Below are 14,287 nucleotides of genomic sequence, written 5' to 3'. Positions count from 1 at the left end.
TGCAGTTCTGAGGACAAAGAAGAGAGGAGCATGGCAGGTGGCAGGTTCCTGTAGGGAGAAAGACACTCTGGAGAAGGGAGCATAAGGTAGCTGGAAGAAGCACAGCCATGGAGGCTACCGCAGTCTTCCTGCGACTTCTGGTGGTACAGGGCTACCTTGCAAGCTGTCCTAAGCAAGGAAGTTGCCTCTGGCTCTTGATACATACTGTGCTGGCTAATGCTGTACTCCTGATTGCTTCAGAGCTGGCTTTTGATCAAAGTGGCTTGCATGGATTTGATTTTACACTTACTCTTTGGGAAACCTGAATGGAGTGTGGGTTCGTTTTCAACTGACTGAAATAGGCAGCGCCTGTAGTCAAAGTACTGTTAAGATCGATGTCAATTTTTCCCATATGTAAACCAATGTACTCTTTGTTCACAGTAAGTATATGAGAACAGGCTATTGCTTGTCTAGTTCTGCAGATCTGGAAAGCATGCTCAATATAACTTTTTCAAACACTTGGTATTTCACTTATCAGTGTTAGTTGTTTGATAACTGAAACTCAACTATCATGTTTAAATAGCAATTACTGATGAAATTGCGCGAGCTGTAGTGTTAGCCATCTTTCAGGAAGGTTGGGTTGCATGGGTGGAACTTCAAGTATATTGCTGTTCCTCAGGAAAAGGTTTTTCTGAGCAGCTGGGACAGTTTATGTTCCCTGTATTTCACAGCACTAGGATGTATTAGCAAAGTTCCAGGTGCAGGCGTATTCTTCCTGTCCAAGCAAAACAAACTATAAAAAGTATATTAAGCCTTATTCTACGTGAAGGCAGTTGGCTATTGCTAATTCAGCAGATGGACCTTTTAGTAAAGCCTTGCTCTTCCTTAATGACTTTCTAATAATCCTTAAAATGTTTTTGCTGTTAGATAATGGTGCAAATTCTCCTGGTCATGTGTAGGCATGTGGGGTTTGGCCCTGTAATGCTGTTTGATATATGACAACTTCCAGATTAATGGAAGCAAACCCTACTTGGCACATAGAGCTTAATCTTATTAGCTTTCAAGAAGAAAAAAGCCAGCAGAAATCCAATACTGTTACATCAGTTCAAAAAACACAGTGTGAGCTAATGCGGAGCCTGTTGGTTTGCAGATACTATCAGTTTATGATTCAGTAATAAATGGCTCCAACTTGTTCTACCATTTTATTTATTTATTTAAGAAGACAGCTGCCGGAACAGCTTTGTAAAGTTATCTACCCTGTATTTTAATGGGCTGCTTCTATAACACTCTGAGTTCAGTAGTTGGATATTGCAATTTTAGTTAAGTTTTCCTTCTTTTCAGGCTGTGGTTTGAATGACTCTCCTGTAGGACTGGCCGCATACATCTTGGAGAAGTTTTCTACGTGGACTGATCTGGAATTCCATAATTTAGAGGACGGAGGACTAGAGAGGTAAGCGCTTCCTCTTAGGCCATTTTGGATGAGGTGACTAAGCCCGGAGTCATAGCTAAAGAAGTTTGAATTGATCGCCTCGCATCTCGTAGGGAGCCTGTAGTGACCACAAATGGTGCAGTGCTGTACTACAGCATGCAAAGAAGCAAACAGGCCATGAAGGCTGATGTACTCCCTTCCCACTTTGATCTCCTAGAAAAGACACACACCCTGCAACTTCTGGGGATTAAAAACTGACTTAGGTGGGAGAATCTCATTAGGACAGAAAAACAAAAGTTTAACCTACATTAAGATGCTGGGAAACAGAACTCATGATTCATTTTAATTCTAATACTTAACTCCCTGTGAATTTGCTTTAAATTGATCAGTATTGCTTCATCTACCTACCATTTGCTAATAAAGAATCATCCTTAGTGTGCGGCAGAAATCTGAGATGAAGTCCCCTTTGAAAATTGCCGAGATACCTGGCAGGAGTGGAGCAAAGGAAGGGGCATGTTATGAAAAGGTCCAGTGACAATGGATTTGAATAGAATGTTTGCACTGCATACAGCTAATAATTTGATATGGAACATGCACTGTTAACAGCACATGTTGGTGTGATGGCTCTACTGAAGGCTCATGGTAGCATTTCCAGTTATGAATAATAAATGGCACAAGCTGTTCCATGTGCTCTTCTGCTCCTACCCTCCCGGTCTACGGACAGTGTAGACAGCTGTGCTGGACCATAAGGTCCTTGTTGGAGTCTGCCTTCCGTGTAGAAGTTAAAATGTCACTTCCCAGTTTGTGTCTGAAAACCTTTAACTTGCTTAATTGGTCACTGACAGACAGAGGGGGAGTAACATACTTCACCTCTCAACTCTTTTCTTAACCAAGTTAACTATTTTTTCCTGTAACTTTTTTTCTTACAACCAAACCAAAGTCAAGTCCCTGCTAAAGTAATGCAAAATGGTATTTGGTTCTAACTAAGCAATCTCTGGGCTTACCTATTCAGGAAGTTTAACCTGGATGATCTGCTCACCAATATCATGATCTACTGGGTGTCAGGCTGTATAGTCTCTTCAATGCGTTTCTACAAAGAAAATTTGCAGAAGGGGATAGGCACACAGAAACATGAAAGGTAAGTGGGTTTTTTGCTTTAAATATTTTGCCCTGAACTTAATTTTATGGTTGCAGACAGGTTGCTTATGTCTTATAGCTGCTGCAAGTTTCTGAATGTGGAGGAAAAGCAATGCTGTATCACAGTGCTCCTCTGCAGGACAGGTCTGTTAGTTGATGTACTGTGTTGTGCTTGAAAAACACAGTAATTGGGTGAGAATCCTGAACCATCAGCAAGGAGATCTGACTGGAGGCACTGCTTGAGGACTTCCCATTCACAGTGTATCCAACTAGGGAAAAGCACGTGCAAGTACTTCCAGATTTTACTTTAGTTATTAAATTAGCCTGTGACTGAGTCATGCAGTCAGATTTGTTTATTGTTTTGTAGTTCTGGTACTTTTATGGACACAGTTTGCCTATTTCTGCAAAAGATTTAAGTCCTACCTTTGGAAGCAACTTCAGTATATTGACAAACTGTATAATTTGAAAGTCATAAAGACAGCTGTTCCTGCTGTGCAGACACTTAAGACGGCAGCTTGGTTGCATATACTTATGTCAGCTTGAGTATTAGCGAAGGCTCAAACCTGCCCTGAGGTTTTCGCAACCATAGCTCACTGCTATGGTATTTATTTAGCTGTGAAATGATGCTCCCAGGAAGCTGACTCAGTTCTTGAAGCTGTTCTGGCTACACTGTGGGCAGTATCCTGCTCCAGTTCTGCCAACATGAGATGAGCTATATGAGCTTCTATGTGGCTAGAGGAAGAAGTCTCAAAGACCTACATAAAATTAGGCACCCTGTTTTCAGGCTTCTGGTGGTTATGTGCCCAACAATTTTTATACCTGAATTTTAAAGTCTGTCACTTCTGATAATGCAGCTTATGTGTACGAGATATTTAAACCTAAACCTAGGAAATGTTGCCCTGTTTATAACAAGTGCGGATCATTCCACTTTGTAAGGTAGTCTTCCCCTCAAATGCAGTTGCTTCCCTTCTTGCTAATGTGCAAAGCGTTCTGTAGAGTGCATTTGTGCCAATTAAAGCAAGAGCTACTTTACAGGGTAAAGTCTCATGATCAGAAATGTTTCTTCTGAACGAATCTAGATTTATTCTCTATTATTCCTCCCCTCTCCCCCTTTGCAGCAGTTCAAGATAATTCTTCCCCTGCCTACCCTCCAGTTGTCCTGCCAGGCTTAACATGCTCTAGTTGTAATCTTCAGCCTTGTCATCTAGCTGTAATCAATCCAGCCCTTGTCAAATTGTGCGCTTTCCCCTTAATACATGACTCCTGAACCCTGAATGCAGCATGAGGAAACTTGATACCCACCACCTCTTCTCAATTTCCATGCTTCTAAATCTCATGCCCTGGATCCCTTGGAAAATTGCCTTAATATCAATGTACGCAATTTTTTTTTTTTTTTTCCAGGAATGGGAGTGTTGTCTTGTCTTCAAATTTAGGATCTGGAAGTAAAATTTTAATTGCCTAACAACAGTGTGCCCAGCTCTTTAAGAACAACGTTTCCTTGGGACTTTCCATTTCTTGCCGAGTTAAGTGTTTTGAAAGGTTGAAATTATTCTCTTTTCTCTCTCAGGCTCACAGTACAAGTACCTACTGGCATTGCCTCCTTCCCTAATGAAGTCATGCACACGCCCCAGGCTTGGGCCCAGAAGAAATACACCAACATAGTTTCCTTCCATTTCATGCCTCGAGGTGGCCACTTTGCAGCTTTGGAGGAACCTGAACTTCTTGCTGAAGATATTCTGCAGTTTGTTGGGAAAGTAGAGAAAGGGCAACTTTGGAGAAAGAAAGGAGAATAACTCCCCTAACAAACAGCAGGGTAATTGCTTATAGCTTAGCCTTACTAAGTCTACTGTAATCCATGTAATTAGATCTTATTCTTGACCAGCTGTGAGAGAGGACAGCAAGAAAAATGCAGTATATCTCAGTGAGATACTGCTGGGGGACCTACTGATTTTGGGTTGGGTTTGTTTTGTTCAGCTAGGCTAAGAAAGTAGCATGAAGATTACTTGGTTATCTTCTCCCCCAAGCACAGGCTTCTAAAATCTGTTCTGTAGTATTCCTGACTCTTGCTTTGAAATTGAAAAATAGACCTTATAACAATTAAACTGTTATTAGTTGTGAAAGGCTTTTTTTTTTCACCGCAGCAGTAAAACTTGAGTTGGCGTATGTTCACATAAACAATGGGGAACAGCCTGGCAAGACCCAACTTGCATGAGTGCATTGGTTAATTGGCATCGATGATCTACAGTACCTTTAAACTAGCCAGCTGGCTACTGCTGCCTGCCTTTCTCTTCCAGCCTGGGCTGTTAAGCAGCTTCCTGGCTGTGAGGAAGCTCAGCTCCCCTGTGCCAGGCTCCTGGGACAGCGACATGTGAGGAGCAGCTGAAGCACGCAGGTGCCTGTAGCTTGGACCAGAAGGGAGGGCTGGGGAGGAGTAATTATAGCCCAAGCTACCTCTGCACTGAATTTGTACTCTTAACTAAAATCATAGCCCTGGATAGGCTCAAGACAATGTGGCTTTACACTGCTTTTGCAGGGTATTGTAAATACTTCTTACTAAATAATAAAAATTTGATAAATTCAAAATTAAAAGAAACTTGCATTAAAATATTGAATGGGACCTGTATGTTTCTTTTAATTTTTTTAATAACTGAGATTTTGCTTGGTGACAGCAGAGAGAAGTGTCAATTCAGAACTTATCAATTCTGTACTGCATCTGTTAAAAAGGTCAGATTGAAGGCAAACTGCTCAAAGAAAATTGAATTTGAAGGGCTGTATGTTTTTGCCAGCAACAGTCCCTGGTGTGTGCAGTTGAGCTTCAAACACTCTTAAACTGTATCCAGATGACCGATTTCAGTATGGTTTTATTCTCTGGTCACTTCTGATATACTTCCCTACCCCTGCAAGCACAGGGAAATACAATCCACCAATAACACTTACACGGATTAGTATTATTTCACAATATTAATTGAAATGGAAGCTGTTAAATAACAGTCACTCTGGCAGAGCCCTGCTCCATCCCACAGGGCTTTAGACTCAAGAATACCAACTAGTTTGTTTCACAGAAGGCAAGTCAACTCTCCTGCTGGGCACATTTGAATCTTGGTGCTCAAAGCCACCTGATACACCATGACAGAAAATCATTAGGGCAGACTACTTGTGAAACAGCTTGGATCAGTTTTCTGAGCAGAGATGAGACCTCTCGCTACCTCTCCTCAGCCTTCTGTGCTTCTGCGCCTGGGTGCCAGGAGAGGAAGGCACAGTAGCTCTCAGGTCTCCCTGCAAGATTTGGCTGCAGTGCTGCCTTAGACCTTCAAGCTGTACTTGAATTCTTTAAGACAGCTAACTGTTTCCAGATTAGTAGTAAGTGCTAATTCTACATTTTCTTGTAAATGCTTTTATTAGTCAAATTTGTGTTCTCATTTGCAAAATACTGTGTGGTTCAGGCCAGTGTGTTTTGAATAGACAGGAAGAAAATAGAATCATTCACTTTGTCTAAAATAGACTCCTCTCAGAGAAGACCATCCCCAAACTTGTTTCAGGTTCAGTATATTAAAAAAAGGTTGCTTATTCAGGAGGAATCAGCTCACCTCTTCAACGACAGCTGTTTACAGGCACCAGTGTGCTCCCTCTTGCACGAGTCTTGATCTCTGGCCATTTGTTTTTGCCTTACTTCTGTCCCTTGTGGGGCCTTATATTTCAGAGTTGGAGATCATCCTCTCTCATCTTTAATGCACATGCAGACATCTGCTGTGGTGTTAGGGAGCACTGCCATATACTGATATAACTAAATACTTCCCCAGAGACTGCTCAGTCACAGCGCAGATAAAGTAAGTGGGAAGGAAGTTTGCTATATGATACCTGCCAAACCGATTTTCAGATGTGAGTAGAAGGCTCGAAGCATTTTCTCTCTCCCTTCTGGAGCAGATCTGCTTGAAGGGGCCCAGCCTCGATGAAAGGAAGCACATCAGGTCCCTGCTAAGCAATCTTATGTTACAGCAGCTCATCCAGGCTCAGTCACCAGTGAGAGCTGGACAAAAACCAACCGCCTGTAGAACCTTCGTATTTTTTAATATGCCTCACAGTTCTCAACAATCTGAGACAATGAAAATAAACACAGACAGTAAGCGAGCGCGTCCTTGCCCCGCTCTGCACACCAAGTGCACCTAAGTGCACTTCAGCCTACTACAAACACGAGCTGTCCACGCTGTCAGTTTTACTTAGTATGGAAGATAGGCACCGAGACACTAAATCCAGCACAAAAATGGGTTTGATTAGCTAGTGGTCTGAAAGAGAAAAAAATCTGGACATAAAAGGTGTAGACTTTAGAAGCTTTAAAATGATAGTTGAATGCCTGTTACATAGCAAAGGTTGTTCTGAATTCTGATGTCACACTTCTCAAACCTTAAGCCCAACAGCTATCAGCAGCTGTTGTTCATCACCTACTTAGCTATACTTAGATACAAAGATTCCGTGAAATACTATGACAATGTGAAAGAGTATAAAATTCAGCTATGTGCCAGCTGTAAAGCCTGCCATCAATTCCCCTCCCCTTTTTCAAAATAATCATCTGGTTTTAGCAAGACACAGCCAATCCTGCCTGTAGCACAAGGTTTAATACTAATGAAGTGTTTGTGGACTAGTGATAGCACCTGCATCTCTTCCTGCAGGGAGCAACTCTCCCATGAGCCCGAGATTTGGATTTGATAACCACCTTGAGTGAATCCAGTCTCACTTCTGATACACTCTGGTATTGGCTAACGGGCAATTATTTGGTACAGTACTACAGTCAGTAGTGCAAAAGTCAGTCAGATAATCAGAAATTAGTTCTAACATTTCTGTTAGCAAGTAACTGCGTATCAGATTATTGTACTAGTAATAAGAAAGGACTCCTGGCTCTGTTATACTTGTTCTTATTTAAGTGAGCCAGCTGAGCACCTGCTGTTCAGACTGTGAGTTTCCTCTAACAAGGCCAAATGCACCGCTGTTGGGCCAGCTGAGCTGTTTCTTGGGAATAAGGCTCTTTCTTTGAAATAGTAGCTGCGGCCTTCAGGAGAACCCAGGATCCAGTGACAGTGTGATGCTCAAAACATTTTGTTTTGCTCCAGAGCCATTTCTTGGTGAAACTGCTGTCCTAAAAGCCATTCCTCCTTAAGTTTCTCCAAAACGTCCATTTATCCCACACCGAAACCAGAAGTAGGTGACTTAAACCCTGCTTTTTAATTAGCCAGTTACAGCCCATGAAGGGTCTGGATAAGAGGTTCAGAACCATGGAGATGCCACTGAAAATAAACAGAACTTACACTCTGCCCCCCCAACTGAAGCGCTTTGGAAAGTATCTGCTGCTGGTATGGAAAAACACTAGTACGGTCATCATCTTCTCATACAGCTCCAGCTAAACTAACTCCCACTACGACCAAATTTGACTTCTGATTTTTAAACTACAAACCATAAAGTCCTGAAAAATCCAAGCCGCTATATGCAGCCTTTGGACATCTTATACAACTAAACAAGACAAGACTTCACATACATGAAACAAAGAAGTCAGGCATTACTCAGATTATGAATGAAAAAAATATGAATAGAAATCACACTTTCATACGAAAAAGGAAGTTAAACCATCATTTAGTGAGAAGTAGAATCTGTTAAGTCTAGCATCACAGTTAGATCTAGATCCATAAGGGGCACTATTCATCACCACTGAGTCAGCAAGAATTGCTTGGGGGCAGGGACTGATTGGTTCGACAGTCAATCAAATGTACATTGTGTTTTAGAGCAGGTGCAATACATAATATGCATTAAATGAAGATACATTTTTGTCTAAGAGGAATGGAAAGATCCTTCTGGATACTGTGGGAAGAGACAAGGAATAAATCCATATTGATTTCAGGGTAGCTTATTTTGAAACACTGAGAAATGATGCCACTTGTTTTACTTGCTGTAATAGCACTTCAAGGAACATAACTCACACTAAAACCGTCTTGCTTAGGATTAGTTTTCTTTCATGGAAGAAATATCCTGTGCAGTGCCAGACAGCCCTGATGGTGTTATGCCAATGCTGCTAGAAGAATTAGCCCCATTACAATTGTCAGTTGTCTTCTGGAGAAGAGTATTTATAAACAGATCTACGCTGAGTGGCAGCTCTTTCCCCTTGCTAGATCTAGTCCAAACTTCAGTCTTCAAAATACCTTCCTGACTGGATTTTAAGATGTTAAGAAGGACGCTCATGCTCTCTCTGTGTTTAATAGCTGAATGTCTGCAGCTTTGAGGATAGGACTAATGATAAATGAGATGATTTAAGTGATGAGTTTCCATCTTCTTAAATGAAAGATAATGCCTCTTTGCAGCAATGGTTCAAACCACTGCAGACGATCGGTGCAGAGGGAGTCAGTACAGAGAAAACGTGAACAGGAACACGAGAAGACAAAACGACGCTCAACTGCCCAGCTACCAAGTCAAAGGTACTAACATGACAAACTCAACTATATATGAAGACTGACTCAAGACTGTTTCAACAGCACGAAAGAGGTGCAAGGAGGGAAACCGACTGCTTCACCTTGCCTATGCTGCCTGTCCCAGCAGCTGCAAGGGGCCCAGAACCCCGCTTGCAAAGCCTCCTGCCCCCAAGGCTGAGCAAGGGGCTCTAAGCTGTGTCAGCAGCCCAGCTGTCTGCCCCTCGCAGCAGCAGCTGCAGCCTGCTTTGGGCCCAGGGAGGGCCAGGCCCTGGAGGCAGGTGAAAAAAGAAACCGCACGCTCAGCTCTGAAATTCCTCCCAGTCCCTGACTTGTCCCCCACTGGTACCCGCTCCACACTGAATGCAAAACCCGCTTTTGCCTCTCCTGCCGGTACTGGCTTCCTGCCAAATACCCCATCCTTCTTAACACGATCCACGTACTGTTGCTGCATTCCTAGTTGTCCATTGCACAAGAGTATGTGACCCTGAGGTATTCAGATAGGCGATGTCAAGTCTTCCTCTGCAGCGGGGAAAGGCCTAGCCCAGCTAACATTTTTCCCACTGTCTGTATGGCATCCCTCGCTCAGCGCGATTTCATGAGCTTGGGTTGCAGCTCTGCTCCAGCTGAGCCTAAGTAGTCCCACTCGCTTTTGGACTATGGCCATCGCTGCCTTGTAGAATTTCATCTCTGCTCAGAGCACGCCTACTAACCTTTCAACTTCCCCGAATGGAGGAAGTCTAAGAGCTTTATCTTCCAGCAATTCTTAAGCTCTTTTGCAACCAAGCCTGCATTGCTGGGGTGAGTTTGTATGTAAATACATTTGTATCTCAAGTTCTAGGAATTCTTGTACAGTCTCAAGTGAACTAAGGTCCACCCCTGCATTTTTGTCTCAATGGAATTTTTTTTTTTTGCATCACCCCAAGTCTTTTGTGGCTGATAAAGCTTTTTGCAGTGATCAGAAGGCATTCTTAATCTTTCAGAGAATCCAGAGACAGAGGGATTAAGTAATACCTCACACAAACTGAGCAGCAGAACCCACTGCAGAACACAGATATAATTAATTCTCCTAACTTCACCACTATGTCTTTTCCCTTTTGAAGCTAAATAACAGAAATAATTGCTTAAATGATTCCTCTTAAAGGTGCACAAGCGATTTATTTCTCAATTTTTGCCCTTTCCAGTAGATTCTGATTTCTGGTCTCAGAAGTGAATGAATTCTTCCTATTTTAGGAACAATTTTGAAGTTACAGACGTCAAATATAAAAGAATAAGAAAAGCCTACTCCATTCTCTAAAGCTAGAACCCTGTCATAAAAAATTCAATGCCCGCAACCAAATCATGGTACTTAGCAATTCTTTAAACCACTTCCTTCTCTATTTTCCTCTGTGGAGATAGCTGCTGGTTTTATTTCTTTATGTCTATAGATGGAGGGGAAAAAACCCAAAACTGATAATTTGCCTTAGGAAAAAAAAAATTAGAATTCAAAATAAGTTTTGACATGGAACATCTTCACTTGAAAGAAGCAACTTGGTGCTTTACATTTCAGGAGAGCAGGCTGTAATAAACCTAATCAATCTGAAAAGTGGTATGAAACACCACTAAATGTATGAAAGATTTTCATACAGAAGGAAGGCGAGCTGTGTACAAAAATACATCTATCTTACATTCTCTCTGCCCTCAGTCTTCCTCCTGTACTGCAACTTTTTTTTTTAACAAACATCTGAGAAACACAACAAACAGATGCCTTTCAAAAACAGTCACTAACTTTCATCACAAACTTTCATGCTTTTGCATCACTACATAAAAATTGGAGGTTCACCACCACACAGCAGTAATGATATGAGACAAACAAATTCTGGCTCCTATTTTATTTAGGAGTACCTTCTGAAATACCATACATTAGCTTTCTAGAACTCTATTTTAAACATCACTTTTGAGAACAGTGTCTTCATTAACTATTAACCAGCACTTAATTAACCACTGAGTCTAGAAACAGATGTGAAAATTTCCTTCTCCCTGGCTATTTAGAGTCCCACCCATTCCCACTTGAGTATCATGCACAGATCTAGTTCAGAGCGTTCAAGGTTATCAGATCTCGCACCCACTGTCCTGTGACTTCTCAGAAAAAGCTAGTTTACTTCAAGACTCAGACAAACATCAGGTTAGAGTCTGGAAGATAAAAGTGTTTTAAGGCTCTAAAATGACGCTATCATATCTGTGTTATATCATATGTATCACATCTCCATCACATCGTAGGGAAATGATAAGATGGGATGAAGCTCTGGACTGCTGAGGACCACAAACTTTGTATCAGTAGACATTGCCAACCCAATTTTAGAGAGGTGACAACTAAGAATAGGAGAATTTGGGTCGTTTTAGACACTTCTACGAACAAATACAATGTACTGAACCTTCTGAACATCCATCCAGCAGCAGGTAAACCAAGGTCTGAGGAGGGTTACAGCAGAATGAATATAATTTCTGCCTGATAGGCAATACCATCTCTACCTACTCATTTGGGGGAGAGTAAGGAGGGGGCCAAAAACCCCCCAACAAAACAAAGAGAAGCTTTTGTGCAGGAAGTCAAACACAGTAGTAAAAAGTGTTGTTTTTTTTTTTTAAATACACAAACTCTTAATCTAACCAGACTTGAGGAAATCTAATCATGGCTGTTATGGACATTTCCAAATCAGAACTTTAGTGGAAAGAGAACTCCATCCAGAATTGAAGTTGGAAACATATTTAGCTCATTAAATTAGTGAAATCCTTACTTAACACCACAGACTATTACTTTCCACTAGACATAAAAGTTGGTCTTGAGGTGGGACTTTCAATCCATTCAAAGGTGAGAAGATCAGATACATGTTACACCAGAACTTACCTAAGAAGGCAGGAAATAAGCTGCTACAGAAGGGAACAGATCCTCCTCCAGGAAAGCAACCACATTTGCTTTCAACCAGGAATCCAGAGTCACCCTTTACTGGAGATGGCAGGCTCCTGGTTGGAAGAGATTAGTAATGGAGGCACACTGAGTAGGGAGAAGTAGCTTCATATACTATACCAGTTAATACATGGGGCCACATTCATTGTTTTGTCAAAAGAATTAAAAGCTAATTATGGTACATGCAATAGAAAGACAGCTGATCTTGATACACATTCTCTCCAAACAACAAATGCTTACAGACTCTGCTGACAACGAACAAGTGAAGATAACCCAGGAGCTCTGTGTCTGAGCACAAAAAAACTGGGAAGCTGCACTTGCTGCAGCTGAGATGCTACAGCCTAACCAATAGGATGTCGAATACAAAGCAAGAGCCAGGAGTTAACCCAAGAACCAAAAAATTAGAGGGAAGAATGTTCTGTTATAATGACCCAATTTTCAGTGTCTCCGCTTTTGGTCATTTCCTTTCTGTTTTGATCCGTCAGACAGCTGTCCTCAGAAAGAAAGAACAACTTCTGTACCTCTGAAGTATCTGAAACAGGCACTCGCAGCTGTTACAGACAGGTGGTGACAAGCATCATTCTTGAAGTCTTTAGATTAGACAGAGCAGGAATTTGCAAGGCCAGTTTAAGAAGATAAGATGCATGTCCTCTTTGAAAGTTATGACCCGGGCCATCATTTGGAATTACAACTGTGTGTTTCCTTGTATTGTTGCAGTTTAGAGACATTAAAGTGTATCTTTTCTTTGTACTCAATGGACTTGGGTTTGTGTTAGTGACAGAAAAAGACCCCTCCTCCCCAAATCTTCCTGCGCCTCTCACCTCACTTCTGCTAAGATACAGGAGAACAACTCTGTGGTTTGCTGCTCCTAGGACAAGCCCACCTTCCTGAAAGGCATAAAACTGAAAGGCTTCCAAACGCTAATAAGTGAACTATCTGTAGATCATACGTGAGAAAGCTTTCAGTTGTGCTGCTAGCATCTGTGGGTAAGCAGAGCTGGGAACTGGATTTTTGTAAAGAGACAGAAAGAACATGGTCTAGTGCTACACTGAAGCATGTAAAAACTTAGCCAGCACAGAGATCTCCTTTTGGCTCAGCACATGGGAAAAGCCCGAGGGAAAACAAGGCATGAACGCGTGCACCTAACGCAAATGAGAAATTGCAATCTTCATTTGGGTGTTGAGGATGTGTTGCAATAGGGCAGGAGGTGAACCAGATTGGGCATACATACAGAATAAGCTCTAACTGGCACAGAGCTGGGTGTATCTACACAAGCCAAGGTTTTGGGGGTTTTTTTTAAAGTCTCAGCATACCATATAGCATTTTCTTCACTATAGAAGAAAATCATCTAAGTCTTTGCAGAAGTGCACTGAATTGTACAAATATCAAATGGGCTCCGTTCTTCAACTTTCCAGAGGTTGTCCCCTCAGTTGTGTCACAGAGAATCCCATCACAGACCGCGCTGTAGGGCTTACTCATGTTTGAGTGTCAGACTTGTCCAGGATTCCCGTTCCACAGGAGCGCTCCTGGTGGCGGCTGCTAGAACGCAAGTAAGGACTTAGCAAGGAGCGAGGTGGCGGGGGAGGAGTTGTTCCAACTGAGCAATGCAAGGCAAGCAGCAGGCGCTGGATCTCGGCAAATATGGCTTCTGGGAGCTACAATCAGTAACTCCAGCTGGGCCATTTGCTTAGGCTTCCTGCCAAAAGATTTATAAAAAGAACAGTAAAGAATGTGCAATGGCTTTAAATACGAATTTCAAATACAGTGCAGCCAATATCCACATTTGTTGAGGCTTCCATCCCTCAGCTTTTCTCTAAGGCTCAGCAAGGAATGCAAGGAGTTTCTCCTACTGATCTAATTTTATCCTCTCGGAGAGATGCACCAGCATGAAGGAATGAATTAGAGCTAGTGCAGTTTCCTAATTACTTCCAGCTCTCAGAGAGAGACCCAAAAGATACTAGGGAGGCAAGCATAATATAGCAAAGCTGACAAACCAGCCTTTAATTTGTGTATTGCTATACATGGAGGTCTTATGATAATTTACTAATAGGTGATCCCAGCCTTTACTCAAACTAGTGCATGTCCTAATATCATAGACATTTCTATGAGTTTAACTGCAACAGAGTACAGTGGCAAACAAGAATGTCTGCTACATGATAAGTGAAATATGCAGGTGGTTTCCCCATCAGACACATGAACTGGTTCCTCAAATGCCAGCAATGACTATTTAGCAAGATGCAACTGTCCATTACCTAGTAGGTTTTCCATATTCTATATCTGAAGCACGTTAGCATGACTGGAAGTGGGTTTATTCAAGTTCACAGGAGAGCTGGCCCTGTCTGTACTAAC

At 41.9% G+C, this 14,287-nt stretch overlaps 1 protein-coding gene across 1 annotated transcript in view; it reads left to right on the top strand.

Moving 5' to 3' along the window:
• The window catches only part of EPHX1 (epoxide hydrolase 1, microsomal (xenobiotic)), a 23,265-nt gene extending 18,106 nt beyond the window's left edge, over positions 1–5,159 (top strand). The window contains exons 7-9 of the mRNA XM_009333645.1: positions 1,321–1,429; positions 2,421–2,546; positions 4,113–5,159. Coding sequence (XP_009331920.1) covers positions 1,321–1,429; positions 2,421–2,546; positions 4,113–4,338 — 461 coding nt within the window. The 3' untranslated portion in view covers positions 4,339–5,159. The remainder of the gene's footprint in view (positions 1–1,320; positions 1,430–2,420; positions 2,547–4,112) is intronic.
• Positions 5,160–14,287: the final 9,128 nt, after the last annotated feature.

Source organism: Pygoscelis adeliae, unplaced genomic scaffold (assembly GCF_000699105.1).
Source record: "Pygoscelis adeliae isolate BGI_AS28 unplaced genomic scaffold, ASM69910v1 Scaffold1, whole genome shotgun sequence".
NCBI lineage: Eukaryota > Metazoa > Chordata > Aves > Sphenisciformes > Spheniscidae > Pygoscelis > Pygoscelis adeliae.
The sequence above is the reverse complement of the archived record's forward strand: the minus strand, read 5'-3'. Positions and strand labels throughout refer to the sequence as shown.